This window comes from Saccoglossus kowalevskii, chromosome 6 (assembly GCF_978046115.1).
Source record: "Saccoglossus kowalevskii chromosome 6, keSacKowa6.1, whole genome shotgun sequence".
Taxonomy (NCBI): domain Eukaryota; kingdom Metazoa; phylum Hemichordata; class Enteropneusta; family Harrimaniidae; genus Saccoglossus; species Saccoglossus kowalevskii.
The window spans coordinates 30,962,369-30,982,078 of NC_140646.1; the positions used below are offsets into that span (position 1 = coordinate 30,962,369).

General features: G+C 34.9%; 2 protein-coding genes across 2 annotated transcripts; one reads left to right on the forward strand and one right to left on the reverse strand.

Annotated features, from left to right (window-relative positions):
- The first annotated feature begins 1,694 nt into the window (after nucleotides 1–1,694).
- On the forward strand, nucleotides 1,695–19,685 carry LOC100371250 (kelch-like protein 3). Its single transcript, XM_006814374.3, has 8 exons — nucleotides 1,695–1,928; nucleotides 2,283–2,372; nucleotides 11,439–11,591; nucleotides 12,470–12,617; nucleotides 12,847–13,413; nucleotides 14,250–14,448; nucleotides 15,046–15,336; nucleotides 18,162–19,685. The coding sequence occupies exons 3-8, from the start codon at nucleotides 11,452–11,454 to the stop codon at nucleotides 18,575–18,577; spliced, it is 1,761 nt and encodes a 586-aa protein (XP_006814437.2). The 5' UTR covers nucleotides 1,695–1,928; nucleotides 2,283–2,372; nucleotides 11,439–11,451; the 3' UTR covers nucleotides 18,578–19,685.
- On the reverse strand, nucleotides 7,543–8,331 carry LOC146742223 (paired box protein 6 homolog). The gene has a single exon (XM_085500662.1). The coding sequence runs from the start codon at nucleotides 8,329–8,331 to the stop codon at nucleotides 7,543–7,545; it is 789 nt and encodes a 262-aa protein (XP_085356788.1).
- Nucleotides 19,686–19,710: the final 25 nt, after the last annotated feature.

Sequence of the window (19,710 nt, forward strand, 5' to 3'; positions counted from 1 at the left end):
TATCAATATAATGTGTAATTTATCGCATGTAATAATAACCCCTTCCCGAACACATTCAACTGAATCTGTGCTTGAAAATGGAATCTGAAATTGATCAGAAATCCAGTCTATTTATATTTAATACGCCACCAACGCTAGCCATGGCATATACGTTTGTTTATTAAGTGGTCGTAGTATGTGGCAACATTTTCTTGCTCAATTTAGCAAGTATTTTTTTATTTTCCTACTAAAAAACTTTATATAATACGGATCTAACAAGCAAACATATTTCGCGTGTTCGGTTGCTGGTTACGCATGATATAAACGTGTGGATATTATACATGTCAAAGCTTTTCACCTTTTGCAATTTTTTACCTTCGGGAAGGTTGCTGCATGCGCTATGGAACGTAAATACCCCTATATTGCCGGGCTATATTAGCGCATATCCGTTTTGACAAACGACTGCCTTGTATAATAATATTTTAGAAAATTTTCATTGAAAAAATGTATATACTTGGAAATAAATACTTCAAGTTGTTCACTTAATAGTCTAATAGTAACATGGTATCTACTAAAGGTATCATGCAGTTTTTTTTAGTTAAAATGCCTGGCATTTCCCACAATTCTATTGGGTTCGCGCTAACGTATATTGGTTGTTTAAACTTTAAAATCATCAGTACACAGCTATCTGTGGATAAGCTTCGTGAATTCCAGGAACAAACATTTTATTGTAAATGTGTTTCTCATCTTTATTATTTTAAGTTTACCATATAAAATCTCCATGATGTCTTTTGAATTGACATCTTCGCCAGCCAAGGTTCATTTATCCGGCCATCGCCCCACCATTATACCACAGGGAGCCCAGGAACTATAATCAACTGTACGCAGTCTCCATGAGCGCGGGGGGGGGGGGGGATTCGGGTGGTATCTAGAAATATATAAATCAAGTACTAGTACATCTTCCGAAGACACACACAACATATAACGGTTTTATACAAACTAACTTGATTGTGTACTGCTTGTGTACAAACTCGTCATATAATTAAGCAAATAATAGCACAACAGTTTACTTGCGGCTTATAACGTGACTGTATGGTTTCACAACTCAAACCAAACTAATATCATTATGGGCGGTTTTTAAAATAAAAAGCGTTCATACAGTTACCTTCATCAAATGACAGACGACAGGAAACTCATAATAAATCAAGTTTTTGACACAGTTTGCTATCACGGTAACGTACATTTTTTATCCACATATATTGCGCCCAGTGCCAAACAAAATTAGCGGACGTATTGTTTTTTCGCTAATGTGTGCTTCGGTCCTCCCTTTATAAATCTAAATGCATGTGGAACGCATTTGCTATTTGAAAGCTTTGTATTTGTTAGGTAACGTACATTTCACCACCCAAAATACGTACTTACACGTGCACCACGGTTGACAAGACTGGTCACATGATTTACCCCTAAAATCACAATACAGGTTTACCTAATATTTCTTTGATATCTGAGCGTGAAGATTTATTACCCTACAATTTTTACCAAGTTTTTCCCGACATTTTCTTGTTCCTGTATTCGTTTCAACTTGTCGACTTAATTATTTCGGGGAATTGTATGGTACAGCTTTATTTTGAAGTAAACCAGGAGAAACACAAAAGGTTCGTACAATACGAGTGAAAACAAGAAATCTGCCATTGAGGGCACACTTCCAATTCGCAGGCAGTTCAAGTACAAATCTTACCGGCGGATGTGTTGTGTCTGTGTGTCGGCTTTGTTCAATGTCGTTCATTGACATTATTACTTGTCAAGCGATTTATTTATTGTAGTATATTATATTTGAAAACATGCAACGAAAATATACGACCTATCTTGATCGGCTCGCTGTCGGTTACAAGTAGACACAGTTTCCGCCATTCCAATGGATCAGCCAACAGTTTTCGGGATTAAAAACAGTAAGTGTTGTAAAATTAATAATTGAGCCGAATTTGGAAAAGCAGAAATTTATATGAAAATTAACTTCTTACTTGTACTGATTTATTTATTTGATGCTTGTCACTGTGGTACGCTTCAATGACCAGGACAATTGCATGTTTATGATACTTGGCCTTGACCTAGAGATTCTCGACACTTGACTGACAGGAGATCCGCCAATACAAGCCAGGGACCAACAAAAGACACGAGAGGAGATCGTGTTGTGTCTACTGTATGTTCAAAGTCCAGTTTCGTTTTTTCATCAACACCAATGTCCCTGTCTTCAGTTGCCTAACCGTGTGTATCTAACGCTACTGTTTGCTCCATCTCGGCAGGTGCCTGAACATTGCCCTATCGCGCACGGTGTTGGATTGTTTGTTGTCACATGGAGCTCCATGATCACAATAACTGACTGTTGATAAAAGGTAGGCAAAACACACCAGTAGTTACTTGGACGGCCATGATGACATATCAACAGTATTATGAATAGAAATTGTAGCATGCAATTAGCAAAGTATTCAAGAAGGACAATCTACTAAACGTAACTTGAATTAAGGAGAGAGGGAGATGTAAATAAATGGTTGCTTTGTTATGTTAAACTTTAAATTTTTCAGAATATATAATTTTGTTGCTATTTTACCATATACTGTAAAATGACTAATTTCCACTGGGTTTAAATTTCGCTGATTTACCATTTCAGGCATCTTCAATGGTTAATTCACGGTTTTATCATTTAGACAATGTGTTCTATGCTAAATATTACATATTCACAGGGTTTTAATTTAGCGCATTTTCCAGTCAGCGAAATAAGCAAAATTAAAACCCAGTGAATAATTAATCCTTTTACAGTAGTGCCCTCTGATATTACAGTTGTGTAATATTTAAATATATAACATAGCACTTTTTCACAAAATGGAGAGCATGGTGGCAAAAAACAACTTCAGAGTAACATTGATGCTCAATTACATGCAAAATTTATTATTAATTTTTCTTTATTTTTTTTCTTTATATATTTTTTATTTAACAATATATTTTTTCTACTTCTTTCATCCCAACAGTATTTATATATACCAGTTGTGTCTATAAATCATATAGCCCATATATTTCTGACCTTCAGCTGTCTGTCTTTGTTGATGTGTTCACTTAGTATAGATTACAGTTTAATAAGACTGCTCTTCAAGAATTGTTTGGGCTTTCCTTCACACAAACTTATTACCGAATATCAATGTTTTTTTAACTGCACTGGCTTAGAAGTCAAACAATTGGCTGAGCTTTTCAGAATTTGGCAGAAGACCTCTCATGTTGAGTCTGAAATTGTAGCAATTTAACGTTTTGTTTGGCAGGATTTTTTAAGTTGGTAGCATGATTTTTTTTTCTACTACAGATTTTTTCTACTGCAGTCAGACTGCATTACACATCACATGATTGATATTATTTTGGATCTAGTTTTTGTTTATTTTTATTTTTGTGATTATTTTTGTTATTTCGGTAAAAAGGCTATTTTATTGAAAACGACTAGCCAAATTTCCTTAATATTGTATATATAGGTAATTTTGGATGGAACTCAATCAGGTTTGTGATTTTGTGATGATACTTCAATTCTCTCTGCATATAAAATATTGAATATCAAGCTGGTGGTTTTCAAAAACATGTCAGTATAAGGTTTTATGAATTTCAATCAACAAATCTGTTAGAGGTCCGTCCAAGGTACCTACGTATACAATATTGGAACAATCTGGGCAGTTGCTTTCAATAAATAGTCAAGATAGTATGTTTTACAAAAAATTACAATCAAATATATCTGCTTCGTGATGTTATTAATGATATCTAATCCGATGTATTCTTTTTTTAAATATGGGGTCTGTGACATTTACGTCTTGTTGACGTGTGTAATTATCACAAATGACTCTTCATTGTGACCATAACAGAACTTTGAAGAGTCAGAGATGTTTGCCAGGGAACTGGGACACCATTCTAAGCATGCAATCATGTTGTGAACTTGTAAAGTTCAATCTAATCTAATTTCTAATTAGTGTGGTATGAATTGTGTGACCTTTGTTTCCACATGATTGACCATAGCCTGACAAGTTGGCCTAGGTGGCTCCCTGGACTGTGGGGTTTGCAGCAGTCCAGGACGCCTCCAGGCTCCTACACCAACTTGTCAGGCTAGATTGACCACTGCACCTCTGGGTTGGATAATTTGCATAAATAACATAAAATAAAAACCCTTCTAATCAAGAGATTACATTTGTTGTATGCATGTTTAATTACAGGTACTTACCAGTAATTGGTTAATTAATTGTTTAAATCATGTAAGGTAGCAGAATAGTTATTTGGGGTCTGTTTTTGTTTTTGTTTTTTTAAAAATTGATCCTATGAAAAAGTGCACAAGATTAAGTTTACTCATGGTACACAGTGCAAGTACTTCTTCATTTCTATTTCTGTTTGTCAAACAAAAACAAGGTCAAGTAGGTGTAAGAAGAATTATCTCCTGTGTTGGTTGATTACAAACATCTAGATAGAATATAAACAGTGGTTAATTCGGGGAGGGGGGGGGGAGTCTCCTGAAATCAGTCAAAAAATATGGTGCAACTGAAATATAAATGGAAATTTAAAGTTATTTCTTTATTGTTAATCAAACTGACTGCGAGTATTAAAACAAAAGATTAACATTTCTTGTTGTTGCTTTTGAAAAGAATGTGCCTCTGTATTTTTTAAAACATCGTTACACCATAGACCTTATGGTTACACTAACAATTTTGAAGAAACAGTTACCATTTTAGAAATGATGGAAACGATAATTATACTTCATGATGTATATTCTTTATAATGGTATATTTTTTTGACAGCAAGAATAACAGTGGATATGCTAATAGAGTTTGTATTTGTTACTTATTTATTATCTTTTTCAAATACTTCAGGCCAAATGCTTTCTAGAAATGTACAGGTTTGATAGGTTTCGACCATTGTTATGGTTACAGCTGCCAACAGTTTTCTAGCAAAAAGACTATGCTGCTGCTTTAAATCATTCAATTGGTGTTTTTATTGTAAATGCCTTACAACAATGTCACCATGGAAACTAACTTCTGAAATAATGCAGCTGTACAAGTATAGTGAACAAAAATCTAGTAAACAATAAATGCAATTTTTGATTTGTGTGTACGGATACTGTTGGAGATACACTTCTAATAGAGCAAATATGGTAATCAAGTCCATGGCCATATTATAATGAACATGAAACATGTTTGGGAAGAGGTAAAATCTGAAGACAGAAATGGTTTGATTGAAACAATGTTTGAAAAAATTAAAATTAAATTCCAAGAAAATATTACGGAAACTTTAAATGATGATAATAAAGTAGCAAATCACAAAAATAGACAGTTTAAAGGGCAGTGGTCATTGTACCACGCATGCGTGAGATATGGGACTTTGACTGTTGCGTAGACCATGGAGGTAAAAAAAGGAATTGTAAATTCTTTGGTGATTAGAAGGTATCGAAAAAATCACCAGTGATAATTATGCACGTTGCACCTAAATCAAAACGTGTACTTGTTGTGATTCCATTAGAAAAGTGCATTGGATTGTGGGAAAATCAATGTTTATCAACACAAATGCTGCACATGCATGGCGCATAGACAATTGCCTTTAAAATCAGATTGGAATAATTAAAAAAATCAACCCAGATCTTTAACAAAATCAAGAGTAAGTGTACATATCCTACAAATTGAAAGAGCCTCATTTAACAATATTGATATATCAGAAAGAAAATTATTTGTAAAAATCAAAACATCAAAGACAAGGCACATATATGCTCAAATTCAATCTTTATAAACATGTGAGAAATATCTTCATAAACAAGCTTAAAATTTCTCAAAACAAATGAAGAAATACTGATTTTCATTTCGTGGAAGTAAGGATGACCAAATGCATAATTGATTAATTGAAATATATTCATAATTATTTCATAAAAACACAGCAGAGCATTAAAGGCGGTGTATCACCTGCTTCAATCCAAACTGCAAAATAATAATTATCATATACATAGCTACATTACATAGCAATATTGTTTTGTTTTTTATTTCAATTTATTTATACTTTGTTCTTCTTCACATCAATATCCCCAAGTGGATTTGATTGAAATAAATATATTATTATTTTAACCTTTTTGATGATTATTAGTAGATAAAACCATGATAAAACATACTTGTAGCTGTCATGGCAGACTGAAAACAAACATTAACAGTAATTGACTTCTTTTTTTGTAAGTCTGTGTGAATTTATTGAGAGATTAAAATAAGTTGGATTTGTAAACAATAAATACTCTCTGAATTAGAAAGCTTTCTTTGGTCTGGAACTTTGAAGTTCAGTTACAGTGTTGATATGTTCATAGACCTTAGAAAGAGTTCTATGATATGTTTAAGTGGTAAGACTCAGTGCTCTTAAAATGAAATGAGTGGAAAAATAAACACAGGATATCATTTTTTTTAAAAACTAAGACAGCATCATTTAAACCTATTTTAGGTTTCAGCTTGTTTTGGTAATGATGAATCTGATATTTACAATGTGGTAATATAGATTTAAATAGCATGTACCGTAGTCCCTCAGACCAGTATGCATATGCAAATTATTTACGTCCAGTTGGAAGATTGATAACAATGGCTACATGCAAATGTGTAATTTTTATTTTAATGTATGCTAATTATTTATATATTGATCGATTTATTGATTGATTCATTTATTAATGTGGTGTATCTGACCCACACAAGTACAAAAATACATTGTAGGTCTGCTGTCACCTGATGAATGCACAGCCATTCATACTACGAGGTCACAGTGACCTACACTTCACCTTCATGTATAATGATTGGGACCTTGCTTTATCATAACCTTCACATAACCTCAGGTTTGTGTTGACACTCCTGGGGTTGTCATTGATCACTGATATCTCTATTAAGACACAGTGGCTAAGATAAAGGTTTGTATCATTATTTGTATTCATTGATTATTTGGCCTATTTTATTTTTGGTGTGGGTTCATGGCTGTTGATGCAGTGTATGATCAGATCAGCCTTGTTGTAAGTGTTGTGCTTCTGATTTCCTTTATGCGTGTTGTTGCTTTGATCTGTTGTAAAAGATTGTCACACACATTTATTACCTTGTTAATTTTATGAGATGCAATGAACAGGCTGATTTCAATCAGCATATCTATTGACATGTCTATTCTTCCTTCCATTCCGATGAAGTCTGAAGCAGGGACTAAGCCCTAAAATGGACTATTTTCGGACATGCTTACTGTATGCTGATTTGTTTTAAACTTGATATGATTGTTTTATGTATGCGATGCATAACGTATGTCCTGTTTGTTTTTTGGACATTTTGATTCAAAAAGGTCGTAATGATTCTCCCACTTCCTGCATTTTCTGTTCTAACTTCCAATAAAATCAAACATTACTGTGTGTGAGTGTATGCAAATTAGATTTATTTCTTGTGGAACACTAGTTTTTAATGCATGATCCCCACAAGAGTCAGATTAGTATAATTGAAAAATGGTTGAAAAATTAGGCGCACTCCTTGGTGTTGTAATAAATGTTCCAAATTAGGTTCCACAATCCTGGCGTGATGAAAACCACAAATTATCCATGATTACACAATCTCCTGGTGTCAAACAACGATTTCCAACGTGGTCTTCTACATTGACTGCTTCAAAAAAAAAGTTCATCATTTCCATAGCATTGGAAGGTCCAACAATGATATCAGAATATTCGACACCAAATATACTTGTAAGCAGGTTTATTGTGTAATTAACATTAGACGCAAACCACTGTATTTCTGTCGCCGGTTTACCAATTTCTGCATGCCCGTAACGCCAGTTTCCAGTAGTACAAATGACAGACGCCTCGTCAAACCAGTGCAGCTGTTCTGGTCCAAAATCAGAAATGGTATCGATAAAATCAAGCATTCGTTGTTCGTTAATGTCAGTCGTTGACTCTGCAGCAACAGATTTTAACTTTTTCCTCGTCATGTGTAGGCGGTGAACAAGTCCCCGGTAAACCGTGGATGAACTGGGGACATCGAGGCACACATTATCTTGGCGTAACTTTGACTGAATTTCACGCAGATAAATAGTAGGCTGTCGACGTTTATAAAATTCAATATGTTGTAAAATATTATCAGTCAAGCATGTTCTGTTACCGTGTTTTCGTCCGTGCTTCCCAGCTGAAACATCACCGCTAGTAATAAGTTTAGTACATATATTATTCGCAGTACTTTTTGACATGCCAGTTTGTTGTGCAATTTGTCTACATGACGGCCCATTTAAGTAAAGTTCAACAATTTTCTGTCGTACACTAAATTGTGTGTCGAATCCTCGTTTATGAGACTGCATTTTGTTACCAAATTACATGTACTCCCGACTTTCCCGCGTTAGATGCTCTGGGTGTCTGGACACACTACCGGGACACACACACAAACGTAACATTATATGTAAATGAATGAGTAAAAAACAACTCGGAAATGTCTTGCGCAAACAATAAAAGACAGAATGGCGCCTCGGAGACTCGGACAGGTATACATCGTATCAAAAATGTTTAGGCTACAGTTATAATGTTTTGATTAGTAGTGATAAAATCAGTGGCAATTTCATTAGGTATTTGCTCTGATGTATCAACATTTACCACAATCTGATCGTCCAATGTTTAGTGAAAACGATTGTAATTTTATCCACGTTATTGGATTCCTTGATCATGAAAATACACACTCTGTACTAGTATGTGGAATTATACTAATATCACCATTACTTCAATTGCTGTTGCCATGCCAACTAGATCTACATCTCTATCAACATTAAATAGATTGGTAATTACATTTTTTGAAAATCCATTCATAATTGTTGGTTATAAATGAAAATATAATTTTTGAAATTGTTTCCATGACAACCATACCTGAATCTCTACCAAAATCTAATTGATTGGTGATTTTCTATTCACTCTGAGGTCTTGTGAAAGGCGTGGACTGAACGTCTGCCACAAAAATAGAATGTTTTGAGTTTGGACAACATTTCTTTATGTGATTTGGATAGAATACTTGAACCGATTTCCATGAATCAATTTCCATGATTCAATCATGCGAAATAGCCTTGTTACAAACATTATACTGCATACTAAATGGGCAGTACTGGAAATTTACTAGTACATCTAGGGTTGTTATTTTGTTAGTAGACTAAATGTGGACAAGAGCAGCAGACTACTGTCGGGGATGGGCTCTATGTAATTCAGTTACTTGTTGTATACCATTTGAGCACTTAATTAATATTGGTATTCAATTAATTTCTGATTCCCGAATTATGTTTCATGTTTCATACAGTAACTCACTGAGAGTTAGTAAATGGTGTATAAAGGCGTGTACTTTGTCAATGCTAATTTCACCTCATATAAAGCATCCATTATATTGTACAACAAACACAGAACATTTACCTATCAATAGTTTCTACTCATCATTCATTCAGTCTGTCATTGTAAATTGTTTCTGGTTATTTTTTACTCCATTTGTCAGTTATTTGTGTTGGATCTCGATAGATTATCATCAATCAGTTCATGCCTATTTTTAACTATGCTTTTTAAGCCTAGATCTAGTGCCATTTTAAGCCTAGATCTAGTGCCATTTTAAGCCTAGATCTAGTGCCATTTTAAGCCTAGATCTAGTGCCATTTTAAGCCTAGATCTAGTGCCATTTTAACCCTAGATCTAGTGCCATTTTACCCCTAGATCTAGTGCCATTTTACCCCTAGATCTAGTGCCATTTTAACCCTAGATCTAGTGCCATTTTAACCCTAGATCTAGTGCCATTTTACCCCCAGATTTAGTGTCATTTTACCCCTAGATCTAGTACCATTTTACCCCCAGATGTAGTGTCATTTTACCCCTAGATCTAGTGCCATTTTACCCCTAGATCTAGTGCCATTTTACCCCCAGATCTAGTGTCATTTTACCCCTAGATCTAGTGCCATTTTAACCCTAGATCTAGTGCCATTTTACCCCCTAGATCTAGTGCCATTTTACCCCTACATCTAGTGTCATTTTACTCCTAGATCTAATGCCATTTTACCCCCAGATCTAGTGTCATTTTACCCCTAGATCTAGTGCCATTTTACCCCTAGATCTAGTGTCATTTTACCCCTACATCTAGTGCCATTTTACCCCTAGATCTAGTGCCATTTTAACCCTAGATCTAAAGTCATTTTACCCCTACATCTAGTGCCATTTTACCCCTAGATCTAGTGCTATTTTACCCCTAGATCTAGTGCCATTTTACCCCTAGATCTAGTGCCATTTTACCCCTAGATCTAGTGCCATTTTACCCCTAGATCTAGTGCCATTTTACCCCTACATCTAGTGCCATTTTACCCCTACATCTAGTGCCATTTTACCCCTAGATCTAGTGCCATTTAACCCCTAGACCTAGTGCCATTTTACCCCTACATCTAGTGTCATTTGGGATTAGTTCTATACTAGTATTTAACTTTACATACTCACTGGGTTTTAATATATTTATCAGTGAAATAAGTGAAAATTCAACCCAGCCATTATTAAATTATGTTCCGTACAGTAACTCACTGAGAGTTAGTAAATGGTGTATAAAGGCGTGTACTTTGTCAATGCTAATTTCACCTCATATAAAGCATCCATTATATTGTACAACAAACACAGAACATTTACCTATCAATAGTTTCTACTCATCATTCATTCAGTCTGACATTGTAAATTATGTTTCTGATTATTTTTACTCCATTTGTCAGTTATTTGTGTTGGATCTCAATAGATTATCATCAATCAGTTCATGCCTATTTTTAACTCTGCCCACCAAAATCCAAGTAGTATATTTTCTAATAATGCATACAAACCCAAAATTGCATCATAAAAATGTGACCTATTTTTACCATCCACCGCATCTTTTTATTCACATATGATAAGCACATGCATTTAATACTAATATGGAAACCAAGGTAGTTTGGACAAGTCTAAACGCTGCACAGTAGCAAAACAACAAGAGTTGTATGTATGTAACACAAACCATTCCTAGTATTGTAGGATTAGCTTTCCTTGGCTCACAGATCATAAGTTCACTGACTTGATAGTGCCATAATAATGCTGAAAATAATCTATGGAAATCCTTAGTAATCTTCAACTATTTATGAATCTTGACCTTGATATTCTTGTCACAAATTTCTGTAAATACCAAGAACTCACAGTAATCATAGTATCAGCCCGATTATAATTGGTCATGTACATACAACTGTCATCAATCATAAAATCATTTTTTTAGCTAAGTTGGATGTCTTTTTAAAACTGTTGGCCAAATACAGTTTGTTTTATACTGCCTCCTTTATTTTATCACAAAACATTTGACCAAATCAAGGTACCTAACTCGCATAGTTGTCAGGTGACCTGTCACATGATGTGAATGATGCTGACCTATTATAAATTGTCTTTTCAGATTCTTGCCAACAATGGGTGAATGCAGAGAAATGTTCTACCAAGACGCATGTCAACCTAGTTCAGTTCTAGCAACATTGGATGCATTTAGGTCTATGGGTACACTATGCGACATTACTATACAAGTAAAGGAATGGCAAATTCCTGCACACAGGTATAGCTTTCTTATTCTATTATATTTTCAACTTGCAGTATACAATCAGTCATGCTACCACTCACCTACCTACCAGTATCCATCAACAAAACAACATAAACCCCTCGCTATTCACCCACGCATTGGTGTACTTAGTGTACCTAACAGGGCAAACATTTGTTAATATTTGAATAAACAATATCAAAGATGATGAAAAAATATTAATGGATTAAATGACTGCCAACTAAGCTTACTCAAGTAAAAGCAACAAATATTTGTTCAGATTTATTGAAACCAGACTTTGATATGACTATAATAATGGCTAAAATGTGTGTGTGAACAGTCGGGACTAAGTCGGCACATGGTTAAAAAAAAAAAACGTTCTTGGGACTGAAACTCAACACCGAGATTTGCTGCCTGAACACTTGGCACGAACCAAAATCATGCCTTTGATGGTGAATTTAGGAGAACATATACCGATTCATACTTCTTTGACATGACAATGCAGCTATATATGGTCAGATGCTGCACTAATAAAGAAAATGAATGCAAACCGTCGTCTGGGACGCATATTTTATGTACTGCTGTGAACAGAGTTTTGTTGCTATGCTACATCAATTAATATTAGCAATTATTATCATCATATGCGTATGGTTTTTCATGTTTGGGTCAAAAAACAAATCAATGAATGAAGGCGTGATTTCGACACGAGCCAAGTGGGTCCCAAGTGGGTCCTGTCTAACTGGAACACAACTGCTGTAATCTCTCTGTAAACACAAAGGATTAAAAATTCTGACACGTGCCAAGATACCATGGATCCCAGCTTTAACGTAGCAAATATGTTACATCTTTTTTTTATTGTATACACTATGTCTAATAATGTATTTCTTGTTTATTAGATTAGTGTTACTATCGTCAAGTCCTTATTTTCGTGCCATGCTTACTGGGCAGTTAGCTGAAAGTAATCAACATACGGTTGTAATGAAAGATGTCGACCCACAGGCTATCAATGATCTTATTAATTTTATATATACTTCAAAAATCAAGGTTGGTTATCTTTCATTTCTCAACTTACATATACTGGTAGTATAATGGGTGATTTATTAACCTGATAAAAAATGGATCAATGTTGTCTACTATGAGGTTATTGCGGGGATGCCGCAGAGTATGCAGTACAGCAGGAATATTTAAAAATTTACTAAGGACTAGAATGACCAACTACCACAGTTCTCATCACTGCATTAAACAAATACTTTTTGACTTGTTTCTCTTTAAGATCAATGAAGAAAATGTACAGAATACAATGCTGTGTGCTAATTTGCTACAGTTAACTGGAGTCTGCAATGCTTGTGGTAGATTCCTAGAAAAACAATTACATTCTAGCAACTGTATTGGTATCTGGTATTTCGCAGATGCACATTGCTGTAACAACCTGACAAAGAATGCCTATCAGTACATTCTTGAACACTTCTCCGAAGTAGCGCAGGAAGAAGAATTCCTTCATATGCAATTTAACGAGCTACTGAAGCTTCTGGATTCTGATTTCCTTGGAGTTCCAGATGAGAATGAGGTCTTCAAGGCTGTCGTATCATGGGTGAAGTTTAGACTCGAAGTCCGAGCAGTACACCTATATTCGTTGATCGAGCATGTCCGGTTATTTCAGTTGTCGGCAAGCTTTCTAGAGGAGCAGTTGAAAGAGGAGGCTGTAGTGTTCAACAAAGACATTGATTGTAGTAAGATGTTGTTTGATATACAGCGTGTGCTACAAGAAGCTAATAACGTGCACTCTGTGATGTTGAAATATGGCAAAGGCAAAAGAATATGTTATGGAAAAAGACCAAAGGTAACTAAATAAGTTGTTGTAAAATGTATCTCCCAAATTTAGAGGGTCAACATACTAAGTATAAAATCCAAAATCTGCTTCATCCATTTCATTCCAGGCATGTGTTGAACAGATATTATTAATTTGTGTTTTGTTACCAAGACAATACTGTTGTATTCAAATTAATATATTAAATACTACAACTGTAGTTAAGATAACAAATATTATTATACATCTGTCCCCGTAACGGCACAAGTTACAGCGTGCCGTAATAACAATAAAAACAAACATGGCTGCCACCAGGGTTTGACCGGACTCCACACAAAGAAGTTTGCTGATTCCAAACTTTTTGGATTTCAGCATTCTCGTGATGTATCCTTGGAAGAAAAAGATGTATAATAATAAGGTTATTACAAGGTTACCTCAAAGTATGCACTCAGACAGTACGCTGTCGCATCAACTTCCGTTGCTCTGTACTGTCTTCGTGCGTACTTTGAGGTATCCTTGTATTTCAACAAGCCATACATGTTCTACTGTCACAGTTGGAAATATAAAAATCAACATTCTGTTCATATAAGTTGAAACTATAAATTTACATACCTGTAAAACGTATCTGCAAAAAATTAGAAATCACCACCCCACCCACACACCCGACCCCACTCCCAGAGGTGGGTGTACCACAAGGTTTTGACCAGTTTCATGACATATACTTGAAAGCGATAGCAAGTGTATATAGGAGGTATGTAATCTGACATGAAGTTAAAAGTTCTGAGAAAAACAAAATTCCTACCTCCAGTTGGACTATGGTAACTCACTCTCTGTCAGGAAATGGCTAATCTGTTGAATATTGTTTTCAGGGCTTACTTGCCATAGGTGGTGAGTCAAATGGTAGTACATTGAACACTGTCAACTGTTATTTTGTGGATGAGAATTCTTGGACCTGTAATCTACCTCAAAGTGACCAGAATGATACAAAGGATATTCAGTTTGGTTGTATGAACACATCCAGGTCGGAATTTGGAATAGCCTCCACATTTAGCAACATTTATGTTGTTGGTAAGAATTGTTGTATTGGCAAAATAAAAACAAATTGACTGCTTGGCAATTTCGAGTCATGTGAATTATTAGCATTTCCAAAAAAACAAAACAAGTAAATAAACTATAGAGAACAGATATAATCATGATCACGGACACTTGATTTGGGAATTTTGTGAATATTTTTGACTGCAATCATATTCCAGTTAGTATATTATGTTTGTGTTTTTTTTCCTTCACATACCATCTACTGTAGAATACTTTATTTTCACTTGGAATTTATTTTCGCTATTTTCGCTGAAGGAATGATTCCATGAAAAAAAAATTCAGCGAATATACTTTTTTTTCTATATTTCACATTAAACTCATCAAAAATCAGTGAGAATAAATTCCACACAAAACGCCCAAAAAGCCTTTTCAGTGAAAATTAATTCGAGCGAAAATAATATTCCACAGTACATCATTACATTACCACTGTCCATGATAAAATGCATATTGTTTGAACCAATCACAGGGTTTGAACATGTTCATTCCTGCACTAGTATGAAAACATTTTTACATTCAACATCTGTCACACTTTATACAATGGAAATATTGAGTTGATATATTTATTTTTAGGTGGTGTTAACTCTATGAAGGTATTAGGATCTGTTGAAAAGTATAATGTAGCATCTAATAAATGGGAAGAACTAGAACCAATGCAGTCTCTAAGACAAGGTTGTACAGCTACTCTATTCACTGACCAACTATTAGTGTGTGGTGGTCGAGATAACAACCAGTATCTGCAATCTGTTGAGGTCTTTTCGTCTGTGGCCCGACACTGGAGTTACATTGAACCGATGCAAGTGAAACGAGCGTTCTTTGGCTGTGTGGACTTGAGTGGAATCTTGTATGCCGTCGGTGGTACAGGTATGTTAATTCATTCTGTACAGTAAAGGGCTATGGACTGCATTTTTCTACTCATTTGGGAGATGTGTTTAATCAATGCAAGTTGTCAACCATTTAAAATCATGGGGGGGGGGGGGGACTGGAAGAATGTGATCAGTGCAATTTTTGTCATGCTGTCTTATTTGTACGTTTTTATTAGTCCCCGTTCGGACGCAGTCCGAAAACGGGGACTTATGTTTTGACCTCCGTGTGTGTGTGCGTGCGTGCGTGCGTGTGTGCGTGCGTGTGTGTGTGTGTGCGTGCGTGCGTGCGTCCGGACCTGTATCTTAGAAATGCCTGGACCAATCGCAATCAAACTTCACACATACATCACACAAGATATTATACATATGCATTTGTTTCACGATCTGATTTAAGATGTTATGGTTACAGCTGTCGACAGTTTTCTAGCAAAACGACTATTCTGGTGCTTTAAATCATTCAATTGGTGTTTTTATTCTAAATGGCATACAACAATGTCACCATGGAAACTAACTTCTGAAATAATACAGCTGTACAAGTATAGTGAATGAAGATAAAATAAATGCAATTTTTGGTTTGTGTGTACGGATACTGTTGGAGATACACTTCTAATAGAGCAAATATGGTAATCAAGTCCATGGCCATATTATAATGAACATGAAACATGTTTGGGAAGAAGTAAAATCTGAAGACAGAAATGGTTTGATTAAAAAAATTAAAATTAAATTCCAAGACAATATTACAGAAACTTTAAATGATGATAATAAAGGAGCAAATCACAAAAATAGACAGTTTAAAGGGCAGTGGTCATCGTGCCACGCATGCGCGAGATATGGGACTTTGATTGTTACGTAGACCATGGAGGTAAAAATAGAATTGTAATTTCTTAGGTGATTAGAAGGTATCGAAAAAGTCACCAGTGATAATTTTGCACGTTGCACCAAGATCAAAACTTGTACAATATTTAACAATATTGATATATCAGAAAGAAAATTATTTGTAAAAATCAAAACATCAAAGACAAGGCACATTTTTGCTCAAATTCAATCTTTACAAATATACAAGAAATATCTTCATAAACAAGCTTAAAATTTCTCAAAACAAAGGAGGAAATACTAATTTTCATTTCGTGGAAATAAAGATGACCAAATGCATAATTGATTAATTGAAATATATTCATAATTATTTCATAAAAACACAGCAGAACATTAAAGGCGCTGTATCAGCTGCTTCAATCCAAACTACAAAATAATAAATATCATGTACATTAGCTACACATTTTATATATCAATATTATTAGTCCCCGTTCGGACGCAGTCCGAAAACGGGGACTTATGTTTTGACCTCCGAGTGTCCGTCCGTGCATGCGTGCATGCGTGTGTGCGTCCGTGCGTGCGTCCGGACCTGTATCTTAGAAATGCCTGGACCAATCACAATCAAACTTCACACATACCGGTAGATCACACATGATATCATACATATGCACGTCAATTTGTTTCATGATCTGATTCAAGATGGCCGAATGGCGGCCATTTTTGTGCTAAAAATCATCAAAATCAAGCATTTCCCAGCTGTTTATAGATGGATTTTGTTCAAACCTTGTATATACGTTGGAAATTATAGGACCTTGATGCACAACATGTTGTTTTACGATCTGATTTAAGATGGCCGAATGGCGTCCATTTTGTGCTGAAAAATCCTAAAAATCCAGCATTTCTCGGCTGTTTACAGATGGATTTTGTTCAAACTTTGTATATACATTAGACATTATGGGCCCTTCATGCAAATAATTTTGTTTTTCAGATAAGATTCAAAATGGCCGGCTGGCGGCCATTTTGTTTTAATGAATGTGGTTCTCGTGCCATATCTCTGACTTGTTTTGACTGATTATGTTCAAATTTTAAATATTCATTATACATCATGTCATAGATAAACAGATATATTGGTTCGACGATCATATTCAAAATGACCGAATGGTGGTCATTTTTGTGCTAAAAAATCATCAAATATCAAGCATTTCTGGCATTTATGGATGGATTTCAGTCAAACTTGGTACATTAGACATTACTGGTTCCTGATGCACGTCATTTTATTTGTCAGATTGGATTCAAAATGGCTGACTGGCGGCCATTTTGTTTTAATGATTGGGCTTCTAGAGCCATGTCTCTTAAATGCTTTGACTGATTATGTTCAAATTATATATATTCGTTATAAATCATGTTATATATATACATGTATTCAAAATGGTTGATTTTGAATGCTGTTCCAGTGCAATATCTCTCAATATGGACAAGTACTTGTTTGACGATCAGATACAAATGTCAATCATTTTAATGTTAAAAAATCATATTTCTGACATGGTTATATTCCAGCTATATTACTATAAACAAAACTATATATCTTAAATTTGATAACTACTGGGGAACTGTGCCATGCATGGCTTGTTTTTCTTGAATATACCAAACAAATTTTTCCTGCAATTGCTTGCAATGTTTTTTTCTCCTTTTGTCTTACTTGACCAACCCCCATGATTTTAACTGATCAACCTTAATACTGAGTCAAAATGATCTTTAGTGATACTATATAAATACGTGTGGGGTTGGGATGTATATGATATGCACTTCCTAAACAGTTTCTAGACAGCTGGAAAGTTATTGTTGTTTGAACGTCAATTCATTTGCATATTATTAGCATAAGTATAAGCCATGTCATGTTTCATATTACTCACTACTTTATAATTTAGCACTTCAAAGGGCAAAGAATACATCTTCTCATTGAGGCATATTCGAAAAAATGTGCTTAATTTATTTTTTGTTTGTTTACAGGAGGCAATAACGGAAAAGACTGTGATTTTCTATCCTCTGTAGAAAGATATGATCCAAATATTAAAATGTGGACTAACGTGGCTGAGATGCACGAGCGAAGGGCGTACCTGTCTGTTGTACAGTTGGATGGATACATATATGCCATTGGTGGTTTCAACGGTAGTTGGATAAACACGGTGGAGCGGTATAATCCTTATACTAATCAGTGGATATACGTGAAATCTATGAAAACAAAACGTAGCAGTGCAAGTGCCACTGTGTTGAATGGTTGTATCTACATAATAGGCGGCTTTGATGGGTTTCAGTGTACCAATACTGTTGAGAAGTATGACCCAGCTACCGATAGATGGTCAAAGATATGTCCCATGCAATCAAGACGCTACGGTGTTGGTGCTGCCACTGTAATTCTCTGTTGAAGTTCATCACGATACTATTATATATTAAACACAAAATTTTAGTTTTCAACGAAGACTTTAGTTCAGAAGCATGAAGATTTCTACCGGTATTCATTATCTGAAATTGCAACCAAGTGAAATTAGCATTTTTAAGACTGAATAGAATTTCTTTTATACATGCATAATAATTTTTCATACCTTTTTCTTAATGAAATTAATCTAATATGCAACTATTTGTGTTGTGTTTCATTATGAGCATTTCTCTATATTTAAAAAAACAATGCAATGACTCATGGATAACAACTGGTATAAAATGGACAAATTTATGGAATTTCAGTTATGACAAGATGATCTCCTTTATATTTGCCATATTTTACAATGAGAGTAATAAACACTGCCACGTTACAATATTCAGTTTTTAAATGTTATCAGTAGTACATATCATAGTAGATTTTGGCATTTGCATGATGTATCCTTGGTGCTGCACTGCGTGTCGGTCGATACTCCAGCTGTACTGTCTTCGTGCATACTTTGAGGTATTCTTATACATGTAATAACCTCATATTATATTTTTAAGACTGATATTTTGTGTATTGGTAATTTATGCAGTTAGACACAGATCATATCTGGATGCAAATCTGTGTACAATTGTATTTTAATTAGATAATTAGCATAGTAATAAAATGGTATGGCAGCACATTACGAGTTAAATTTCACAATACTTAATTACCGGTATAAGAATATAGTAGTATCCAGATAGTGAGTATATGGCATGAATTCAATGCAACAGTTGTGTGTGTGGGTCCCATGCAACATATACATCAATCATGTGTGTGGGTCCCATGCTACATATACATCAATCATGTATGTGGGTCCCATGCAACATATATGTACATCAATTATGTGTGTGTGGGTCCCATGCAACATATACATCAATCATGTGTGTGTGGGTCCCATGCAACATGTACATCAATCATGTATGCGAGTCCCATGTAACATGTACATAAATTGTGTGTGGGTCCCATGCAACATGTACATCAACTGTGTGTAATAATTGTGTAATTTGTTCATGCAAAACTTTGCTATATATTATTGACATGTATCAAATAAAGTCTGATATGCAAATTCATTGTTGAAGTGTTTGCCCGCTATTC

What these genes read in the sequence shown, in the direction of transcription:
- LOC146742223 (XM_085500662.1), bottom strand. Translation starts at nt 8,331, where the DNA reads ATGCAGTCTCATAAACGAGGATTCGACACACAATTTAGTGTACGACAG.
- LOC100371250 (XM_006814374.3), top strand. Translation starts at nt 11,452, where the DNA reads ATGGGTGAATGCAGAGAAATGTTCTACCAAGACGCATGTCAACCTAGT. An exon ending in TAGCAACATTTATGTTGTTG is followed by an intron (nt 14,449 to 15,045) that starts GTAAGAATTGTT and finishes ATTTATTTTTAG; the next exon opens with GTGGTGTTAACTCTATGAAG. An exon ending in GTATGCCGTCGGTGGTACAG is followed by an intron (nt 15,337 to 18,161) that starts GTATGTTAATTC and finishes GTTTGTTTACAG; the next exon opens with GAGGCAATAACGGAAAAGAC.